This window comes from Tupaia chinensis, unplaced genomic scaffold, assembly GCF_000334495.1.
Source record: "Tupaia chinensis unplaced genomic scaffold, TupChi_1.0 Scaffold000140_1, whole genome shotgun sequence".
In the NCBI taxonomy this organism is placed as follows: Eukaryota; Metazoa; Chordata; class Mammalia; order Scandentia; family Tupaiidae; genus Tupaia; species Tupaia belangeri.
Window position 1 is genome coordinate 5,216,826 of NW_006159610.1, and position 23,172 is coordinate 5,239,997.

At 37.1% G+C, this 23,172-nt stretch overlaps 1 protein-coding gene across 1 annotated transcript in view; it reads right to left on the reverse strand.

Moving 5' to 3' along the window:
- Positions 1-23,172, reverse strand: part of DGKI (diacylglycerol kinase iota) — a 316,603-nt gene that overhangs the window by 89,927 nt on the left and 203,504 nt on the right. Inside the window, exons 21-22 of the mRNA XM_027770499.1 lie at positions 15,356-15,435; positions 13,168-13,212 (exon numbers count right to left, since the gene is read on the reverse strand). Of these exons, the coding sequence (XP_027626300.1) occupies positions 13,168-13,212; positions 15,356-15,435 (125 nt within the window). The remainder of the gene's footprint in view (positions 1-13,167; positions 13,213-15,355; positions 15,436-23,172) is intronic.

Sequence of the window (23,172 nt, forward strand, 5' to 3'; positions counted from 1 at the left end):
ACTTACATTCATTTTTTTTTTAACAGACAAGGGGAAGTATATTTATACCAAGCAATGGATAGTCTTAGAAACTGAGGTTAAACAACATATTGTTCATTGAAGACACAGCAAACCAATTGAGAGGACAATTTTAATGAATAATTAGACACTTTCCTAGTGACCTGAAGATTAATCTGTGATTTTAGGGGTTGCTAGAAAGACACAAACAGAGCCCTAACTTCTCTGAAATGCTTCCCTGAAATATTGGGTGTTGGAAAAGTCATGACAGATTTCTGCATAGAAAAACAGAAAAAATACATCATGACTTTTACAATAGGCTTCCATCCTCTTCTTTGAAGCTCTTTCCCCTTGTTCAAAAAAAAAAAAAAAAAAAAGAGAAAGAAAGGAAAAAAAAGAGAGAGGTTTTAAGGGGACAGTTAATAATACAATGAGGTCATTTGAATTCCAAAGAAAATGTAATTAAGATCTGTGTATATTTCTAATGTATTAATAATTGAACTACTGGGACCAGCAGTTAGCGTAATGGCTATGTCACTGGACTCCCACATAGTCGACCACAGTTCATGTCCTGGACTCGTGGCTTGAAACTCATGCCGGGCGCCTATACATGCGTGCCCAAGATCCCAAGAGGAGAATGGAGGAGAAGGGATTGCGTCGTGGCCATCCCCCATGGGGAGTGATTTCTCGCTTTCTGTCTCTCTGTCTCTCTGTCTCTCTCTGTCTTTCTGGCGAACGCACGCACCCTATAGCAAAAAACCTTTAAAAATAAATAATAATTGAACTACTTATTTTAAAATTGTATATATACAAAAACATATATAAAATCAGTCAAGTGTCAACCAAATTTTGCCTTTGGATCTAATCTATAAACACACACAAAGGGTCTTCAACAAATTTATTGAGGTGTTGGCAGTAAAATACAATGCACTGAGAGGTAATCCTACATGAGAAGGCTTCCAGTTCCCATCCTGGTGTTTGCCAGGCACACAGCTGCCCATGATCAGGATTAACTGAAAACCAGGGAGGGACTGTGGCATCAAAATCTTGTTGGGAATGTACCCTCTCACTCACTCTGTCTCTTTTGCTCATATAACAAACAAATAAACTTTAAAAACAGAAATAGAGGGAACCAGCAGTTAGCGTAATGGCTACGTCGCTGGATTCCCACGTAGTCAACCGCGGTTCACGTCCTGGACCCAGTGGCTTAAACTCACGCCAGGCGCGTGTGCGTGCGTGACCAAGATCCCGAGAGGAGAATGGAAGAGAAGGGATTGCTGCGTGGCCATCCCCCCTGGGGGGTGATTTCTCGCTTTCTATTTCTCTGTCTCTCTCTGTCTGTCTGGCGAGCGCACACGCCCTATAGCAAAAACCTCTCCAAAAAAAGAAAAGAAAAACAGAAATAGAAAATGCATATCATAAAAAAATTAGGCACAGATTTCTCATTTTTTTTGCACCAAAAATGAATTTGTACTTTAATTCCGTATCTTCAAGAACTTTTTGAAGTCATTTGATATATACTTCACTTAGGTTGAAACACAAAAGTTGGAGATTATTCTGAACTCAGTGTTAAAATGTTGTTCCAAGGAAGCAAGTTAACAAGATATAAAACAAACCTACAAATCTATTAAAAAAAAAAAAAAAAAAAGGAAGTCAAGTACTAAGTATAACTGGGTGCTAGAACTGCATCTAAAGGATTTGAGGGAGAACAGGAAGTCAAAAGCAAGCTAGGAAGGGAAAATCTGGTGGGAGCTAAGGTGCTTGTTACTGAATCTTACCTGAGTTGAGAAACTGCAAGTTACTTATAATGAGAATGCATTAACTTCAAAGGGTTGCAACTCACTGTGAACAAGCCATGCTCCTTTCTGGCTCCAGTTTTTGGAGTTACTATATATCTGATTCATCAAGTTTCAACTTTTCCCATGAGATGGATATTTTGACTATGATTTTAATTTATTTTCTGGCTATTGCTGAGAGCCACCAATTTGGGGGAAAAGATTTTGAGTCAGCTGCCAAAAACAGTCTGGTAATGAAGATAGCGGGAGATACTAATTGGTAAAGCAAATGGAAGATTCGATTCATATTTAAGAAAACCTTTTCCTTTTGAACATGAAATTTGGGACTAGCAAACTTCTGTCCTGGCACTAAAGAACGGCTAAGATAGCCCAACAGACACAATCCTGAATACTCAAACCAGTGCACAGAAATCATTGTCATGCTGTCAAATAGAACAGGTAGCTTTTGAGTCTCCCTATTCTTCATTCCTTCGCGTAGTCCTCCACTGACAACAACTACCCTGACTTATCTCCACTGTCTGGCACGAAAGGATAGGACACACTAATCCACGTAAGTTGTCGAATAATCACTGAAGAATGATTTGGTGACTAGAAACTTTTCTTCCTTCTTTTCCTTTTATAAGATTCTCATTTCTTTTCTTCTGAGAATTTTCTAATAAACATGGCTCTACTTCAGCTTTTAAGTGATGGAGAATACAGGCCTCTTTTACTTCAGAGTCCATGGTCTTATGTACTGGATTTTACAGCTTCTAGAAGAATTAGAACGGTTTGGGATTTTAAAAGATAGGAGGGATTTGTACAGATCAAATTTGAGAAATGAGAATTTTTTTAGACTCAGCTCAAGCAAAAACAAGAAGGAAAAGGAGCTCAAATGGCCTCAGTGACTAGGAAGACCTTCTTTCCACTCTAATAAACAAGAATGATCCATAGTCAGGCCCAGCAGATGGTATAATGGTTACATTACTGGGCTCCTGCATAATCAACTGCAGTTTGCGTCCCAGACACTGTGGCTTAAAACCCATGCCAGACACATTGCATGCATGCCTAAAACCCTGAGAGGAGAATGGAGGATAAGATATTGCAGTGTGCCCATCACCCCAGCGGGGTGATTTCTCGCTTTCTGTTTGTCTCTCCAGTGAGCGCATGTGCCCTATAGAGAAGGAAAAAAGAAGGTTTCATAGTTTCAGCTTTTGTTAACTGTCAAAGTCACCTTCCTAGTTTCTTATCAGACAGCTTGCTCCTGATAAGTCAGAGTTTCTACTCCATTGAATTCCCCAATCAGGTCCTTGGCCTATTTCCCACCACTGCATACCTTGCTGGTGGAGACTGCCATAGAGATATGGTAATGAATGGGAACAACGGCAAACCACAACCCAAAGACACAAACTGAAGCTATAGTAATTTAATGAAAATTCCAATGGTAGGATTTTGGATAACTTTGCAGTGTGGTTCCATGATTATAACTCAAAACTCCATGTAAGTATGGCTAATCTTAATAGGTTTTTAGCTTGTAACGTGACTATCATTTATGTTACAACTTTACTTTTTAAATCTGCACCATGATTATTGAAGTATTATTCACAAAAATAATGGCAGCAACTGTATATAACCTAAATGTCCATCCACACAGGGTTAAGTATAAACCATGGGGTACAGTGGCAGTTTTAAAAGACTGAGTTAGAGTTTCGCTTGTTAGCAAGATATAATTTCCACAATATATTACTGTTAAATATAATTTCCAAGATATAGTACTGTTAATATAAATGATAACATGTACAATAATATCTTTAACTGGACTAATATACAGTATATTCGTGGTGGGAATATTCACTTTGCATGCTGCAATGATATATAGTGATTGAATGTATTAAAATAAAATAAAAAGAACCAATGAATCAAAGAGTGTCAATCAAATGCATTTTAAAACTACAGTCAGGGAGCCAGAAGGTGGCATGGTGGTTGGGCACTGAACTCCCACATGGCTGACTGAGGTTCGAGTCCCAGATCTGGCAGCTTGCTTTCTCACTTTCTCTATCTCTCTGTCTGTCTGTCTCTCTCTGAGGAGTGCCTGTATCAAATTAAAACATAATAATGATAAATAAAATTAAATAATTTTTTTTTAAAAAGGCTATAGTCTGAAGTGTAGTGGCATAGTATGATGTTCAATGACTTTCTCCTCATTTGAAAGAGGGCATCAAGGATTTGAGGGAGAACAGGAAGTCAAAAGCAAGCTAGGAAGGGAAAATCTGGTGGGAGCTAAGGTGCTTGTTACTGAATCTTACCTGAGTTGAGAAACTGCAAGTTACTTATAATGAGAATGCATTAACTTCAAAGGGTTGCAACTCACTGTGAACAAGCCATGCTCCTTTCTGGCTCCAGTTTTTGGAGTTACTATATATCTGATTCATCAAGTTTCAACTTTTCCCATGAGATGGATATTTTGACTATGATTTTAATTTATTTTCTGGCTATTGCTGAGAGCCACCAATTTGGGGGAAAAGATTTTGAGTCAGCTGCCAAAAACAGTCTGGTAATGAAGATAGCGGGAGATACTAATTGGTAAAGCAAATGGAAGATTCGATTCATATTTAAGAAAACCTTTTCCTTTTGAACATGAAATTTGGGACTAGCAAACTTCTGTCCTGGCACTAAAGAACGGCTAAGATAGCCCAACAGACACAATCCTGAATACTCAAACCAGTGCACAGAAATCATTGTCATGCTGTCAAATAGAACAGGTAGCTTTTGAGTCTCCCTATTCTTCATTCCTTCGCGTAGTCCTCCACTGACAACAACTACCCTGACTTATCTCCACTGTCTGGCACGAAAGGATAGGACACACTAATCCACGTAAGTTGTCGAATAATCACTGAAGAATGATTTGGTGACTAGAAACTTTTCTTCCTTCTTTTCCTTTTATAAGATTCTCATTTCTTTTCTTCTGAGAATTTTCTAATAAACATGGCTCTACTTCAGCTTTTAAGTGATGGAGAATACAGGCCTCTTTTACTTCAGAGTCCGTGGTCTTATGTACTGGATTTTACAGCTTCTAGAAGAATTAGAACGGTTTGGGATTTTAAAAGATAGGAGGGATTTGTACAGATCAAATTTGAGAAATGAGAATTTTTTTAGACTCAGCTCAAGCAAAAACAAGAAGGAAAAGGAGCTCAAATGGCCTCAGTGACTAGGAAGACCTTCTTTCCACTCTAATAAACAAGAATGATCCATAGTCAGGCCCAGCAGATGGTATAATGGTTACATTACTGGGCTCCTGCATAATCAACTGCAGTTTGCGTCCCAGACACTGTGGCTTAAAACCCATGCCAGACACATTGCATGCATGCCTAAAACCCTGAGAGGAGAATGGAGGATAAGATATTGCAGTGTGCCCATCACCCCAGCGGGGTGATTTCTCGCTTTCTGTTTGTCTCTCCAGTGAGCGCATGTGCCCTATAGAGAAGGAAAAAAGAAGGTTTCATAGTTTCAGCTTTTGTTAACTGTCAAAGTCACCTTCCTAGTTTCTTATCAGACAGCTTGCTCCTGATAAGTCAGAGTTTCTACTCCATTGAATTCCCCAATCAGGTCCTTGGCCTATTTCCCACCACTGCATACCTTGCTGGTGGAGACTGCCATAGAGATATGGTAATGAATGGGAACAACGGCAAACCACAACCCAAAGACACAAACTGAAGCTATAGTAATTTAATGAAAATTCCAATGGTAGGATTTTGGATAACTTTGCAGTGTGGTTCCATGATTATAACTCAAAACTCCATGTAAGTATGGCTAATCTTAATAGGTTTTTAGCTTGTAACGTGACTATCATTTATGTTACAACTTTACTTTTTAAATCTGCACCATGATTATTGAAGTATTATTCACAAAAATAATGGCAGCAACTGTATATAACCTAAATGTCCATCCACACAGGGTTAAGTATAAACCATGGGGTACAGTGGCAGTTTTAAAAGACTGAGTTAGAGTTTCGCTTGTTAGCAAGATATAATTTCCACAATATATTACTGTTAAATATAATTTCCAAGATATAGTACTGTTAATATAAATGATAACATGTACAATAATATCTTTAACTGGACTAATATACAGTATATTCGTGGTGGGAATATTCACTTTGCATGCTGCAATGATATATAGTGATTGAATGTATTAAAATAAAATAAAAAGAACCAATGAATCAAAGAGTGTCAATCAAATGCATTTTAAAACTACAGTCAGGGAGCCAGAAGGTGGCATGGTGGTTGGGCACTGAACTCCCACATGGCTGACTGAGGTTCGAGTCCCAGATCTGGCAGCTTGCTTTCTCACTTTCTCTATCTCTCTGTCTGTCTGTCTCTCTCTGAGGAGTGCCTGTATCAAATTAAAACATAATAATGATAAATAAAATTAAATAATTTTTTTTTAAAAAGGCTATAGTCTGAAGTGTAGTGGCATAGTATGATGTTCAATGACTTTCTCCTCATTTGAAAGAGGTCATCACTCTCAGTCTCTATAGTTTATGAGGAAAAAATGTTCTCACTCTCCTAAGGGGAAAAAAAAACTCAGAGTACAAGTTTTCCATGTGAATGTCTCTGTCATTAAGTTCGTTACTTCCCCTCCCTGGAGTCCCCAATTCTTTGTCAACAATGTACCAATGAAAAATGCAAAGGATAAAGGTTGATAAATATAGCCATGATAAAATAATAAAAATAGAAATAAAAAATAAATTGTGATATAATACAGCAAGCACTCAAAAGACTGAAAATCCCTTTTCATTTTAAAAAACAAATTCTCATATGTGTATTCATGTGTTTCTATGTGTACAAATTTGTACAGATGTGGAAAGAGGTATAAAAGGATGCACAGCAGAAATATGCTATCCAGAAGGCATCCCTGGATAGGGTCTTAATAACCAAACAGAAGCCTAGAATTATCTATAATCTGAAAATTAAAACAAAACAAGATTATAATGCCTAGAAGGCTATACAACACACATAGCTAATTAATTAAAGCCAAAAGAAATACAAAAATAAAAAAATTAGAGAAAGATTAGCTATTTTGACAAAAACCCAATTTTCAATTGATAATGAGAAAGTAAATATTTGATCTAATGGGAGTTAATATAAATATTGTGTATGTAAGATGATGTGATTTTTAAACATAAAGTATTTAATAATAAATATGCATTTTAAAAAAGCTTAATACTGTGAGAACCTTGATAGCAAAGAGCATTTTGGATGGGTTAAAAATGGAGCAGGAGAGCGCCAGCAGATGGCATAGAAGTTAAAGTGCTTGACTCCTACATGGTCAGCCATGGTTTAAGTACCAGACCTGGTAGCTTGAAAATCACACTGTGTGTGTAAAAATAGAAATAAAAAATAAATTGTGATATAATACAGCAAGCACTCAAAAGACTGAAAATCCCTTTTCATTTTAAAAAACAAATTCTCATATGTGTATTCATGTGTTTCTATGTGTACAAATTTGTACAGATGTGGAAAGAGGTATAAAAGGATGCACAGCAGAAATATGCTATCCAGAAGGCATCCCTGGATAGGGTCTTAATAACCAAACAGAAGCCTAGAATTATCTATAATCTGAAAATTAAAACAAAACAAGATTATAATGCCTAGAAGGCTATACAACACACATAGCTAATTAATTAAAGCCAAAAGAAATACAAAAATAAAAAAATTAGAGAAAGATTAGCTATTTTGACAAAAACCCAATTTTCAATTGATAATGAGAAAGTAAATATTTGATCTAATGGGAGTTAATATAAATATTGTGTATGTAAGATGATGTGATTTTTAAACATAAAGTATTTAATAATAAATATGCATTTTAAAAAAGCTTAATACTGTGAGAACCTTGATAGCAAAGAGCATTTTGGATGGGTTAAAAATGGAGCAGGAGAGCGCCAGCAGATGGCATAGAAGTTAAAGTGCTTGACTCCTACATGGTCAGCCATGGTTTAAGTACCAGACCTGGTAGCTTGAAAATCACACTGTGTGTATGTGTGTGTGTGTGAGCATGCCCAAATTCCCAGAAGAAGAATGGAGAACTGACTGTGGTTTGGCCAACCACCCCAAGGGGTGATTTCTCACTTTCTCTCTCTCCCTGTCTCTTTCCATTAAGTGCACATACTCCATAGCAAAACTTAAAAAAAAAAAAAAATAGGGAGCAGGAATAAAGAGAAACAGATTGCCAAAAATGAATTCATGGGCTAGCACCATAGTGCAGCAGTTAATACTGTGTGTGGGAAGCCAGACCCCCACGTGGCCAACTATTGTTCAAATCCCAACCCCAGCGGCTTGAAAAGCACACCGGGCACATGTATGTGGGTGCTAAAATCCTGACAGGGTGGGGAAATGGAGGAAAGTGATTACAGTGTGATCACAGCCCCACTGGGGAATGCTTTCTTTCTCTCTCCATAGTGAGTTCATGCATCCTCTGACAATTATATAAAATAAAAAAAAGATTCACAACTTACAGACATGGTCCATGAACTTTGTACACTTGACTATTCTTCACGTAAATTACTAGGCTTTTATGTACATATGTGCAAGTAATTCCTGCAACTTGTCTAGCTATCTTTCTCTCCTATTTAAAAAAGAGAATTAGAATATGAGCAAATAATGGTGATGTCAATAGTGAAGTAATATCGAACATGTTACAATTTTTGTTTAAAACAAAAATGTCAAAATGTCATTACTAACCTATTGTGGATGATACACCTCCAACAGGTAAATACCTCACTGTGTCCTCACAGAGGAATTGACAAAGAGTGGGTGTTTAGTGGCTGTGACATTAAGAAATTTCAGATCTCCCCCTGCAGGAGAGTGACCAGCTGTGGAATCTAGACAATGAATCAATTTGCAAAGGAAAGAGAAAGTGATGGAAAAATAAATAAATAAACCCACTTCACAGGGAGTGAGCACTGGGTCCAAGGGCAGACCTTAACTTCATGGACAACCCAGGTTGGATCTTCCAGTATTCTCATAAACCAGAGCATGAATGCATGCTCAAAAGTATGCTTGATTTGTGAATGCTATATATTAAAATACATGTTCAGTGACCTACTTTTCTGATAGAGTCAAAAATACAAGCTTAAAAATATTCACCTTTCAAAACCATTTGACTGTAGGTACTTAAGAAATGTGATTGTATGAACACAGCGACAGTTCAGAAGACACCACATAATTACCTGAGCTGTGCCTCTAACCATCACATCTACTGCTTTCAGTGATAATTAAGGTCCTCAGGCCTCTTCAGCCGTCTCAAATTACATAATCAAATCAATGATTCATCAAAGAGATAAGATACTTGACTTGCTCATTTTTTGATCTGTTATTTTTTTTCATATAGTGTGATTACATTAATATAACTGTCATTGCTCTATAATGGAAGCCAAGTGACACAACCTTAGATGCACCATGCTCTTTTCTATTTTAAATGTAATAATCTTAGGAAGTTACATCCTCTTTAAATGAAAAATAATAATGAAAGCTGATCATTTCAAAGTCCCTGATATGTGAATTTTCTTTTTTGATATATATTAATGGAAATCTGTTTTTCATGCTAAAAATACGTCCAGATGCACAAAGGCAAACTTGATATTTCTCATATATAGATATTTCTGAAAGCTGATTGGCATGTATTACATATAAATAAATAAAGAAATGATCTGAACCACTATTTGGCATACATATGCCAAACTGCCCTTAATTTGCATTCAACTACTCATCATTTAACAGGGCACAGCGGTCCATTACATACTCCAGTAAGCTAGCCAATTAAGCAATAGTTACCTAGCATGTAAGTATACCTTTCACATGAATGAAATTCTTTTTCTTTCACAAAATTTAGGAAAAATATAAGCAAAGGCATAATGAAAGTCCCTTCGGTTGGGAACCCCTGCTTCATTTAACTGTCACCTTAATTTTAAATTTCTCTTATTTACCCATCAAAATTTATCATTTCTCTCTCTGATATCTATCATACAAAATCAATCTATAGATCCATTTTTTCTTTTCCACCAAGTTGCACAAAAAATATATGTTTATATGTCTCTATCCAACTATAGTCTCAATTAATAGATTTGCTACTATTATTTTTATATGTCAAAAATCTTCCATCCCCAATCTACCTTGTTGCTCACAATACCTCTAAAAGAACACAGAAATGAGATGGCAATTCTTCAAGCCAGTTTTGGGAGATGAAGAAACAGTGATGATGTGGTAGAAGATGGAAGTGGGAGATAATTCAACATTTTCAAGAGTGCCTTCATAAGAGAAAGTCCTCCATTAACAACAACTGTGTGTGTGTGTGTGTGTGTGTGTGTGTGTTTGTGTGTATGTGTGTGTATTAACAATATTGACTTCATATCTAACAGTCAACAGACCTGGCCCTAGGCAAGTCGTACTCCAATTCCTCATTGACCTACTTCTGATTTCTTCAGTCTAGTCCAAAGAAACAACATTCTCCAAAGTTCCTCAAGTTTCTAAAGTTCCTAGCTGGCCCAGTCCTTCTCTAAGATAAGATACATTAATTACCAAGGAGATTCCCTGAAACATATTTCACACTATTCACTCAAGAACTCTTTTAGAATCCAGAAAACAAGTAAAAGAGATTTCAGAGCAAGGAGAGGGATGAATAAGGAGTCCGCACAGAGAGCGGGAAAAATCAAATAGTTGTAGGAAAATGATGTTTGCTTAGGACTAGGCGGTGCTTTAATGAAATACAACACAGACCAAAGAGCAGGTACGTAGGTTAAAAACAGAGAGAGAGAGAGAGAGAGGAAGAGAGAGAGAGAGAGAGGGAGAGATCAGAGAATGAATAAATAGATGTAGACTTAGATCTAAGAGAAATTTTTTCACAGATGCAAAAGAAATCTGTACTACTTTAAAGAATGAAAACACTTTCAAAAATGTTACATCTATTTTTAAATATTCCATTTAAGTGAATTAATTCTTAGAGAAAGAGGAATTACCTGCATGAACCCATTTTTGCACCTGCTATTGAACTTTATGGTATTCATTAAAAATCTCAGCTTAGAACTCATTATATACAGTGCTCCACAGAGGAGATGAGGAAACTCAGAATGTCTTTAAAAAATTTTTTTAAAAAGGCCTAATTGCTGTTGGTTCTCTCTATACTCCACCCTACCATATACATAGAAGCCTCTCTCTAGTTTCTGTCTGTACTTTTTCTCTTCCTTTCTCTTTCTCCTTTCCTCATCTAGCACTTACACCTACCCATGGTCCCCAGAGTACAATCAGAATGACTGGCTGTCTCAAGTTCTACACCAGATGTTTGAAGCTAGACCATTCTTTATGGTGGAGAGACTCCCTGTGCATTGGTTGATGTTTAACAGCATCCTTGGCTTCTGCACAACAGATTCCAAAATGTGTCTCCAGACATTGCTACAGGAACAAAATCTTACTTAGTTGAGAACCACTGGTTAATGGTTGAATCTGTGTCTAATCCTTAGTAACTTTATGACTTTAAGTTAAGAAGAGAAATAATGCTTTCCTGGGAGGGAGCAAAAGAGAAATGATACCACTGTAGCAGGGCTTCAGGAAATATCCTTGTCAAATAGGTAGAGTCCAATTCCTCCCTGGAATTATTGGAAATAACCCAATCTCAAAAATATCTTAAATCTGCAATCACAATGCACTTTGTTGTCTAACATATCAGTTGGAAGTTACATATGTGCCATAGGATTGAGGAGACTTTGGATTTTGACTTAGGAAATGGTGAAGGTAAGAATTTTCAGCAAGTTATAAATATCCAACACATTCTTGAACAAGAACCCATAATGCCTTGTTAAGTTAATACAAGGTGTCATTTTTGAGCCTTAGTGCTTTGCTGGCATTTCACTAAGAATTTGGAAGAGGAAGAAACCAAAGCAATGAAATATATACATAGCAAGGAACTGCCATATGGCTCACTAATAAGGTGTCTTGGGCACTTGTACACCTTTAGCTTTTCTCTTGAGTTTTTTCCTAGCCTTAGAAAATAGGCAGTTAAACGCCCTGCTGCAAATTAGTGAACTGACAAGAGTCTCAGATTTTGAAACTCACTGGTGTTTATTCATTTTCTTCAGTTAATTCTCCAAGCACGTTTAATACCATCTCACACACAAGAACATTCATTAAAAAGCATTTAAGCCATTTTGTTGTCCATGTTTCTTACAGCATTTTCTTTTTATATACATCTCTCCACCCCTGTGGAAACAGACTAGAGATTCTAATAGTAGCCATTTCTGCATCAAGAAACAAAGACTTAGTTTTAAACTTCTTGCCACATCTACAAGAAAATTAACAGCACGTGTATAGCATGTATTTTATATGCACTCTTAGAAAAAAGTACAGAAATCAATCTACCTCATCTCAGCCTCTCAGCAGCATTTGACATAGATCATTACTCCCTTCTTGATGAAATTCATTTCACTTTTGGCTTTCAAGATATCACCTTTCCTTGATTTCCAAGTCTCCTGAGGCTTGTCTCAGGGTCCATGGCTCTTCCTAACTGATGAATAATTCTACAGATGACACTGGGCCTCCTCTTTATCTAAATGCTCTCTACAAGCTAATGGCAATAATCTTGGACCATGAAAACACCTACCTCAGAAGAGAGACTGACAGAAAAGGAGAGCAAAACTCAAAAACTAGCAGAAAATGGAGCAGAAAACTTGACCAAAAGGTCCATGAGTCTACCCTTGATCTGGACTTCTTGCATACATGAACCATAAACTATTCCCTGCTAAGCTAGTTTGAGCTGAGTTTTCTGTTATTCGGTACCAAAAGCATTTTATTTTATAATCTCTTCTAAATGATCTGGAAGAAATGCTGCCATCCAAATTTGTGCTAGATTAGGATAATGTAAAATCCAGAAAATACAAAAGAATCAGAATAATAACATGGAGCCAGCAGGTGGCATGGTGCTTAAGGCTTTGGATTCTCATATGGCCGACCACGGCTCAAGTCCCAGACCTGGCAATTTGAAAATCATGCCAAGTGCATATGCATAAATGCTCAAAATCCCGTGGGGAGAATAAAGAAGGAATTGCCACATGGCTATCTCTGCTGAGGAGTGATTTATCACTTTCTTTTTCTCTGTAAGTGCACATGCCTTATGGCAAAAGAAAGAAAGAAAAGAAAAGAAAAGAAAGAAAGAAAGAAAGAAAGAAAGAAAGAAAGAAAGAAAGATTTTAAAAAAAGAAAAGAAAGAAGAATAACAATACTACATTCTTCTTAGAGTGAATTCTATCCCTAAGGAAGATGTAGACTCTAAATCAAAATGAGACATTATCTAAAAGATAAACTTCTTTTGGCCTGAAGGTACAAAACAAGGAGAGTTAATTATGTGTTACCTGGTAATGAACTCTCTGGGAGCCAGAAGAAACTGACTGCAGATCCTAATGAGAAAGTAGAAAAAAAAAATCCATACCTTAAAATTGGTTTGAACAAGCTGCCCTACAACTCGATCAACTGAACTCCCATTTTAACATTATTATGCTCATCTGGAAAGTATCTAACTCACCCAAATTTATCAAGGTTAAACAAAGAAGGTACTGTCAGAAATAATAAAAGCACACCAAGTTGAACTGTGAGAAGAGAGGTCATGTAGCAAATATAACTTATAAATCCTAAACAGTATTTAGAGTTAAGTAGACATATCATAATTTTAAGAAGAGGAGGAAAAGTAAAGAATAGGCGATTTACAGTAAGTAGCGATCATATTTAATTTGCATCTGAACTTTTGGCTTGTGAAGAATGCTTCTGAAGTATCTTTAAACACTTAGAAAGGATTTCTTTGTCTTAGACCAAATACATACTGCCATGGAAACTGGGTTTATATCACTGAGTTGCTGGGCAAACACAGATTTTCATAGACTGAGAGGAGGAAATCACTGACGACCTCCACAGTATCACGAAGGGCAAATTAACAAGGTTGGAATTAATGAGGGTTTACCGGCAGATTCTGAAAGCCTAACTCCCTTTATAAAGTTTTATAACAAAATTATCACTATTGTCATGTCCCGAAGGCTTCATGGCTAATGAAGGCAGCGATTCTATTTACAGCTATCAGCAATCCTAGGTCCCTTTATCCTTCTCCCTGCTTCACACAGGGCTTGATCAACTCACTCTCTGTTCCCAAATTAGTTTTTAAAAACTTTTCTTCTTCATTTGTTGAGTTCACTTTTTTTTTTTAATAAAGAAGCCTACTTTTAGTTGAATACTAGTGTAAGTTAGTTAAATTGGCTTCCCACACAGTAAAATTTTTCCACATGTATTTTACTACTATAAAGTCTTATTAGCAAAGTCATCTGAGTGTTAAATATACAGAAAAGGTTTGAAACCAGTTATAATTTACTTTTTCATTGTAGGTATGTTGAATGATGTTCCACAAAAAATACATACATTACTTTGAAAAATGAAATGATACGCACTCTAGAAATATAGATTTGGACCTGAATCACATGTTAAAATGTTTCCAAATTTTAACCTATTTAAACAGTTTTCTTCAGTCAGAATACCTAGAGGAAGTTACAAATATAAAATGTTTTGATTTCTCCTCTCACCCATATCATTATTCAAATTCTAGCAACTATCTCTAAATATTTTGCATTTACAATTTTATCTCTTTCTTCATGATGATAAGGAGAAAAATTTGCCTCCCATCTGAATTTATTTCTACCAAAAAGAGAATCTATTGTTTAAAGCTTAGTGGCTATTACTTGAAGGGATTTTAAATAATACTATACCTTTAATTTATTATATTTACATATGTTATCTGAGACAGAATCACCTGACGGTTTAAAAAATACAAAAGTGACTCTACTATGTACTGTCCATCAGGAAACAATGATTTAAAAAAAATTACTATTGATGCTTTTTGCCATTTGTAGAATGGAGTTAATAGCCCTCCTCAGAACATGGCAAAAACAACCATGAGGTGTTTGGATTCCCTGAGTTTGGTGGGGCAGTTTAAATTCATAAGACTACTATATATAAGATTATGTCCTGGCTGTATCTCTATGGTTAGGCCAAATTGAGGGGGAAATAGAACAAACTATTTCTCTGTGTTCTCACAAATTCCTATGAAATATAGAAGCTTTTTTCATTTCTGTAGAAGTTTCATTTAAAAAAAAATCTAGTTATCTCTGACTGAAGTCTATGCCAGACACAAAACATTAAATAACTCCAAATCTCTATTTCCTTTCATTATTTATCAGTGCCCTTTGAAATTGTGGAGAACTCAAAAAATAGAGGGATCTGGTCTGGTAAGAAAACAAGACGTCCCAAAGCCTAGTTAAGGCACACACTGGAACAACAGCACCCTGGAGTTAACCTACCTAGTCCTTTCCCATTTCACCACCTGGGGAAGGAGGCGTACAGGGTGTGCAGGGGGAGACCTGGGTGTGTGCATTAGAGGACAAGGCCACCTCCTTTCCATTTCCTCCCCACATGCATCATTTCAAATGCAAATATGTCCGCCAGTAATTGTTTACAAAACAGAAAGCTGAAGAGAATAAATAATTGGCTAAATAAACTCACCTCTTGTAGGCGGTCTATGTACATACGACAAGTCTCCAAATCACAGTCTCCACGCACAACTAGAATACCCAGAGGTATGGCTAAGGGTGAAGGAAAAAGAAAAATCTAAAATAACATATTTGATTTTTCTAGATTGACATAAATGTGTTTCTGATGGTTAAAAATATCTCACACATATGATAGGTTTTTGGGATATTTACAGAAGTAAGCATCCTCTTCCTATGCTTCCCTTAGGATTTTAATCCCTTCTTGTCCACAGCTGTCATACACTTTCTTTGCATGATCCATGTCACCCTCTTGCCTCTCTGCCTTCATATTACTTATCTCAGTGTTCCCTATAGGAAGCACAGTATCACAGTAACAATGATTTGGCAGTACCAGGAGTCTGCTTGCAGAGAGCTGATAATTGATGCCTGCATTTAGCATGAGGATACAGTCCAGAAAGAAAACGTCATAATGCTGGACACTTACCCCTTCCCTCCTTAATAATTTAGCTTAATCTTTTTGTCAGTTTTCAACAGTTCCCTGTGAGATGCAAGCTATTCATGGCACTGTTGCTACCTGGTGGTCAACACCAAGACTAAGTGCATGAAATTACAAAACAAAGAAAGAGGGACAGAAGGAAGGAAGCAAGGGAAAGGGAGAGGAGGAAGGGAGGAAAACAAAGCAGAGCTTTCAGAAGAGGTACAGCTTAAAACTGATTTTAAAGATATATTTTAAGGAACAGTTAGAGATTGAATATTAAGACCTGGAATCAAAAAAGAACAGCTAGGAAAGTTTGTTGGTGAAGATGTGTTATAGAGCTCTACTACCAGTATAAAATCAACAACTTTGCCTATTCCTCAAGGAGCTGAGTAAAAGTTAACTGCTTTTGAGTGAGTAGTGTTTTTAGTGTGGTAATAGCAGAACCTCAGGAAAGAAGAAACAACTAAACTAGGTGCCTTATAAAATACCCTACTCAATTTGTGGCAAATTTCTCACAGTGGCTCTGGTGACAGAACCTCCAAGTTCAGACATAATCCTAAGATTTCTGAAATGCTGAAAATAGTCTTCTTCGCCAAACTTCAAAATACAATGTACATGTTTCTTTTTTTTTTTGGAGAGATTTTCACTGTAGGGCGCGTGCGCTCGCCAGACAGACAGAGAGAGACATAGAGACAGAAAGCGAGAAATCACCCCCCAGGGGGGATGGTCACGCCGCAATCCCTTCTCCTCCATTCTCCTCTCGGGATCTTGGGCACGCACGCACACGCGCCCGGCGTGAGTTTTAAGCCACCGGGTCCGGGACACAAACCGCGGTCGACTACGTGGGAGTCCAGCGACATAGCCATTACGCTAACTGCTGGTTCCCCATATTTCTTATTTTAATAGTTCAGCTTAACTATTAAATCTACAATTCAACAAAAAAATTGCAAGATCTTGAACCAGCCAACTAACATAAACATCTAACTTCTTTATTTTGAAAGCCTCATTGCCACTATGTGGGCTCAAAAATGCAAAATGCTAGGGTTTTAAAAGTAATAATACATAAAATAAAATATTTTAATGCATGAAAAGTGTTTAAGGAAGTATCAAAATGGTATAAAAGGCATACATCTAAAAATAATGATCCAACACAATCTACATTAAATATATGAACGTCCTCATTTAAAAATTATAGGAGGGACTAATTCTTTTCTGGGGAGCAGAGAATAGGAAATTCCATTTTTATCTTTCAGCTAGAAGAAAAAGAATGGTCCAGAGAAACAAAATTAGAGTTAGTTTTTTAAATATTATGTCCTAGATTGGGTTCTACTAGAAAAACCTAATCGATACTACCACTCTAAAACTTTAGGTTCTTGAGGTGCTACATATGAGGGGTCTTCAAAAATTTCACAGAAAATGCATATTGTTTAAAAAAAATTTACATGGATTTTAATTCCTTTGCAATAAAATAAAATTGTACTTTAATTCCATTTTTCCACAAACTTTTGAAGTCTCTTCAGAAATAAAGCTTTAAAGCATTAATCATCTTGTCCAACTATAAAAGCCTGTAATTGAGTATGGATTCTCTCATGCAAGGTAAAGTTTTTTACCTTCATTTCCCTGATGCCTGGTAGAGACATGATAGATACTTTTGTAAAAAGAGGGAGAAAGACAGACTTGGGACTTGTTCAAGTGTTTAGACCTATTCAGGGTTTAGATCAGGAGCTGAGAGTGAACATTGGACTGGAGATTCTTCTTGTCTATCTTCAAGAAGCAAAGCAAGACAAAAGGTTGAGAAACCCTGTAAGAGTCATATGTCTGGGGGAAATAATTGTCTAGAAGAATATGAAGAATATTTTTCTCTTCTTTTTAAAAATAAACAAAAGCATTCAAAAGTTATTAGCATGACCATCACGCACCTTTGAAGAGAGTGAAAGGGAGAGTCAATGAGATCCTGTCAGAGTACTAATTAAGGGGCTAATAGGTGGCATAGTGGTTAAAGCACTAGACTCCCATGTGGTTGATCACAGTTTAAGTCCCATATCCAGAAGCTTGAAGCTCACACCAGGCATGTGCCCAAAATCCCAAAAGGAGATTGGAGAAGGGATCATTACATAGCCATCCGCCCCAGAGGGTAATTTCTCACTTTTTGTTTTTCTGTCTCTCTCTCTGTCTCTCTGGCAAGCACATGAACCTTATAGCAAAAATCTTGAAAATAATAATAATTTTAAAATAAAAGTAAAAGCATCATCTTATCTTTACACGTGAAGACCAGGTGTGCTACTCAGTTTTGCAAACTCACCCAATATCTGGTTTACATATGTATATGTTGGTGGTAAATGTGTATCTTTCAAGAGAATGGTAAATACAAAAATCAATTAGTAGTTTTCATGATAGGAGAGAATTAAGTGGGGGTACTTGTTTTGTTTCTTCATCTAGGTGGCAAGTAAATGGATGTCTATTAATCTTTAAGCTTATGCTTTTCAAAATGTACTTATTTATGTCTTCATGAGACAGAGAGATGGGGGAGAGGAACAGGCAGAAAACTTAACAGGGTCTTCATGCTGCAATCCCTCCCCAGCCACCCAGGTAAGCACATGTACCTAATGTGTACAAAGAGACCTCAGGGTGTGAACATGGGACCTTCCATGTAGCTTCAACACTGCAGAGAATGGCATTACTGCTGCACTACCACTACTAGCCACAAGCCTATGCATTTTATATAGACATTGTAATGGTTCATTTTCTGTGTCAGTTCAACTAGGCTAGGAAATGCCCAGAGAGCTGGTAAAACATTATTTCTGGCTGTGCCTTTGAAAGTGTTTCCAGCAGAGGCTAGCATTTGTATAAGTAAACTAAATAAAGAAAATCTAGTCTTGCCAGTGTGGACAGGTATCATCCAAATCTGTTGAAGACCTAGAGAGAGCAAAAAGATGAAGGAAGGGCAAATTCTCTCTGACTTTGAGCTCATATATCCATCGTTTTCTGTTTGCAGGCATTATACTTCCCGGTTCACTGTCCTTTGGAACCTGGGACTCATGCCAGTGACACCTCCTCAATCTACCCCAGGTCTCAGACCATTGGTTTTACGCTGGGAGATACAATATTGGCTCCCCTGAATGTGGAACTCAGACTGATTTATACCATTGGCTTTTCTGATTCTCTTGCTTACAGATGGTATATCATGGAACTCAGTCTCCATAATCATATGAGCTAATTTTCACAGGAGATCTCCTGTTACACATCTATAAATCTTATTAGTTCTGTTCCTCTAGAGAACCTTGACTAATGCACAGATATCTGAGGACACATTTAAAAGGTGTCCATCTACAAGCCAGCAAGAGAACCTTCACCAGAACCTATCCATGCTGGCATCTTGATCTTGGACTTCCTACCTCCAGAACTGTGAGAGACAAATTTCTGTTGTTGATGTCACCCCATCTATAGTATTTGTTATTCAGCCCTGAGCAGACTACAACAATGATGAAACTTTGACAGGTTCAGGAACAGAAATAGAAAAGAAATTGTGGAGTTAAATGGTGATCCTCAGCCCTGGGAAAATTATACTACCAATTACTTCTTTCCAGCCAAAAGATGAATCATGCCCTGACTCCCCTCTAAGCCTTCACCCTGACCTCCATTAACCCTTTTCTCTATTTCTGTTTGCTTAAATGTCCCATAATCCAGAATGCAATTAAACTAATTGGTTGAGGAATCCATTATACATTTCACATGTGCATGCTCTAGATTTTATGTTTCAAATAAAATGCCAATAGGTCATACTAATTAATCTTGTCTTCCATACTTCAAGTTAGGGCTGCTTGGATTCGTTATCCAAATTTATGCCAAAGAGTGCATAAATTAGCACTATCCATCTTCGGCAAGTTAAAATCTTCTAGAAACTAATCCACAAATATACTCTGTTGTCTACAAGAAACTTCTAAGATATGTATGCACCACCTTAAAATGTGGTTTCTAAAATATGTATTTCATCAGAAATGCTAAGCACAGGGAGAATAGACCAATCTCAGGTACTGAGCTGTCAAAAACCTTAAAACCAAAATTGTTAAAACCTCTACAGGAAGGTGCCTAAGGTTTTGAGAAAACTTGAAAAATATTTCCCCAAAATTAGGAGGTATGAGGCATAAAACAGTCAACTAATTTCTTCAAGTGAATTAATTATTCAGTTGAAGACAGAAGACCCTTGAGAGTCTACCCTGATATAAACTGTCTCTCTCATAGAACTCTGAAGTAAATTTTATTCTGGTACTTTAGGGGCATGCTAAATTACGTGGAGGCCAATGAAAACTCACAACGAGTGGAAATCAGAAGTTAATGCAAACACAAATCTTACCAGTTCCCAGGTGCTGGACTGAGCTAGGAGCACTCGTCCTAGACACAGCTGCCTAGAGCCTAAGCCTCGAGTTCAGAGAACCAGAACTGAGAGAGTAGAGGGGCTAATGCCTTTTTTTTTTTTTTTGTATTAGTGAATCCTATCCCACTTCTGAGAAAGCAAGCTAGGGAAACAGATTTTTTTCTGTACATGTGCTCTGAAAGCGGGATTATATAAAAGACATATAATTTTGAATGATGTTGTAAGGGTTTAGACTGCATGCAATATGATAAATTTAGGCATGAGTGAAATGAATCTGGATGAGCAGGAAATGATCGAAAGGACAAAGAAGAGGAAGACCAAGAAGAGCGTGATGATGAGGAAAGAAGAGAAATGGGAAGAGAAGAACAAAACAACTTATATTAGTGTAAATAATGTACTAATTTTATTGTGTTATTTAATCTTTGCTATAATCCTAAGAGGGAAATATCATCAGTATTCATACTTTTAGAATGAGGAAACTGAGTCTCAGAAATATCAGGTAACCTCTAAGTGTCACTACCATTAAATGCAACAGCTCAGTTTCTATTTTAGGTTTCTCTTACAGAGAAGATTCTGTTCTCTAGCCCAGGCTGGTGGCACAGTTGGTCCCAAACACAGTGCTGGAAGCCGCATGGTCAACCATGAGTTCAAAGCCCTGGGATTAGCTTTAAAACACTAAAAGTGTTTATACTGTCCAAAATCCTAAGGGCTGGGAAACAAGAAGGCTGGGGAAAGAGAACTGCAGCATGACATAACTCTTAAAGAATGTTTCTCTTTCTCTCTCATGTGCATGCATGTGCTCTCAAAAATGAATAAAATAAACCTTTTAGTTTTTTAAACAAAAGCTCCTATTCTAAACTATTCCTACTTTCTACAAAACCCAAGACACAAAAGATGGAGTCTCTACTAGTTTTCAACACTGAGCCCAGAGAAGTGAAGGCAGAAACAGGTGACAGGCTGACAAAGGAGTGAAGATGGGATCACAAGTCCTATAAGTAGAGCGTCACAGCACTAATGAAAGGCCCCAAGCGGGTGGGAAGCAGAGCCAAAGTCAGTAGTTCAAGGCCTGGACAAAAAGACAGCACCAGGAGGTTCAGGAACTACAAGTTAAGTCAGACACACTTTTATGAACTTATTTAGCAGAAACGGGATCGCATTTCAGTGCTCCCCCACTCCATTCCTTTTTCAATAGGCCAGCTTCTAAAAGACCTAGAGACCGTGAATCAAACTTGTTGAAACTGGCGACAGGCTTATTATATAACCTTGTCCATAATTTGGGAGTCATGGAACTAAAGTGAGTGTTACTGTCCAATGATGAGCAGATGCTAATTATGGGAACAATACAGAAGATAAGAGTACATCAGATTTTAATGACAATTTCTATGGAAAATCTCAGGGCATATTTTGCTCTAGAAATCCTTATATTAGAATTTCCAATACTGAACTGAAGCTGTTGACGTTAACCTCATAAAACAAAACCCCTGCTCTCACTCGAGGTGTAAAAAGTTCATTACATCAGAGGCACAAGATAGTCAAAGGTGCTTCCCAGAGATTTTTGACAAAGCATTTACTGAACATTCATTTCCAGTGCATTTGATATTTTCAATTTGTTAGTTTTGCTATGATAAGTATTTTTATGCTATTCATTTTAATGTTTAATTATCCTAGGTAATTAACTATATTCAGGAAACTCATAATTACAGATACTTTTGATAATTTTGATTGCTTGATAAGCTTATTTTGTCCTCGATTCTTTAAAATATAGTAAGTAAAGGCCCAATTTCATGGGAGAGATCATGGTACCACCTCTCTGGGTTATTGTGAAGATGAAGTCAATAATGCCTGGAAAGCAGTACTGTAGTAAATCCATGCTATACTTATTCTTCTTAGTCTTATTAAATTCAACACATTCTCCACATTTACATATATCTATTTATACATTCAATCATGGTACCTCATTAGCATGCAAAGTGAATTTTCCCATCATGAACTCACTGTATACTAGTCCAGTTAAAGATGTACACATTATCATCCACAGATAATTTTCCATTTTTGTGACCCTCAAATATTTTGTTTCTTTCTTTTTCCTCTTGATTCCTTTCCTCTCACCCTGCCCCATTTCTCACCATCCTCCCACCTGTCTCTGGTATCTGCAGTTGTCCACTATACTTTTATATCCTCCAGTCTTTCAGTTTCTTTCATACAGTACAGACATTCAGTATATATGGAGTGGGGACATACAATGCCTCTCTCTTTCATAGTTTGACTTGCTTCACTCAGCAGTAAATCTTCCGTATTTTTCTACTTTCTATCAAATGCCAGGGTCTCACTGTTATTTATGGCTACCTAGTATTCTGTGGTGTATATGCGCCATACTTTTTCAATCCACTCATCTGTTTCCTCTTACTTTTATCAACACGTATTAGCTACTTAAAAACCTCAAACAGGGAACCAGCAGTTAGCGTAATGGCTATGTCGCTGGACTCCCACGTAGTCAACCGCGGTTCGTGTCCCGGACCCGGTGGCTTAAAACTCACGCCGGGCGCGTGTGCGTGCGTGCCCAAGATCCCGAGAGGAGAATGGAGGAGAAGGGATTGCGGCGTGACCATCCCCCCTGGGGGGTGATTTCTCGCTTTCTGTCTCTATGTCTCTCTCTGTCTGGCGAGCGCACGCGCCCTACAGTGAAAATCTCTCTCAAAAAAAAAAAAAAAAACCTCAAACAAATTTCAATAGACCATATATGAGAACTTTTATAGCAAATGCATTACATTGAAGTCTCTACTGCCTAAGCCTAAAGTAAAACATGTGAATAAAAGAATCAATCAAACCTACAAGGTGAAAAGGGGAATCACAGCTGGCTGCTTTATGACATAGCAAGAACCCTCAGAGCCAAAAGAAGAAAAAGCCGCCTTTAACACTAAGACCATGTGAAATTGATAATGGGATTTATACAAAACTCACAGCGGTTAATTCATTC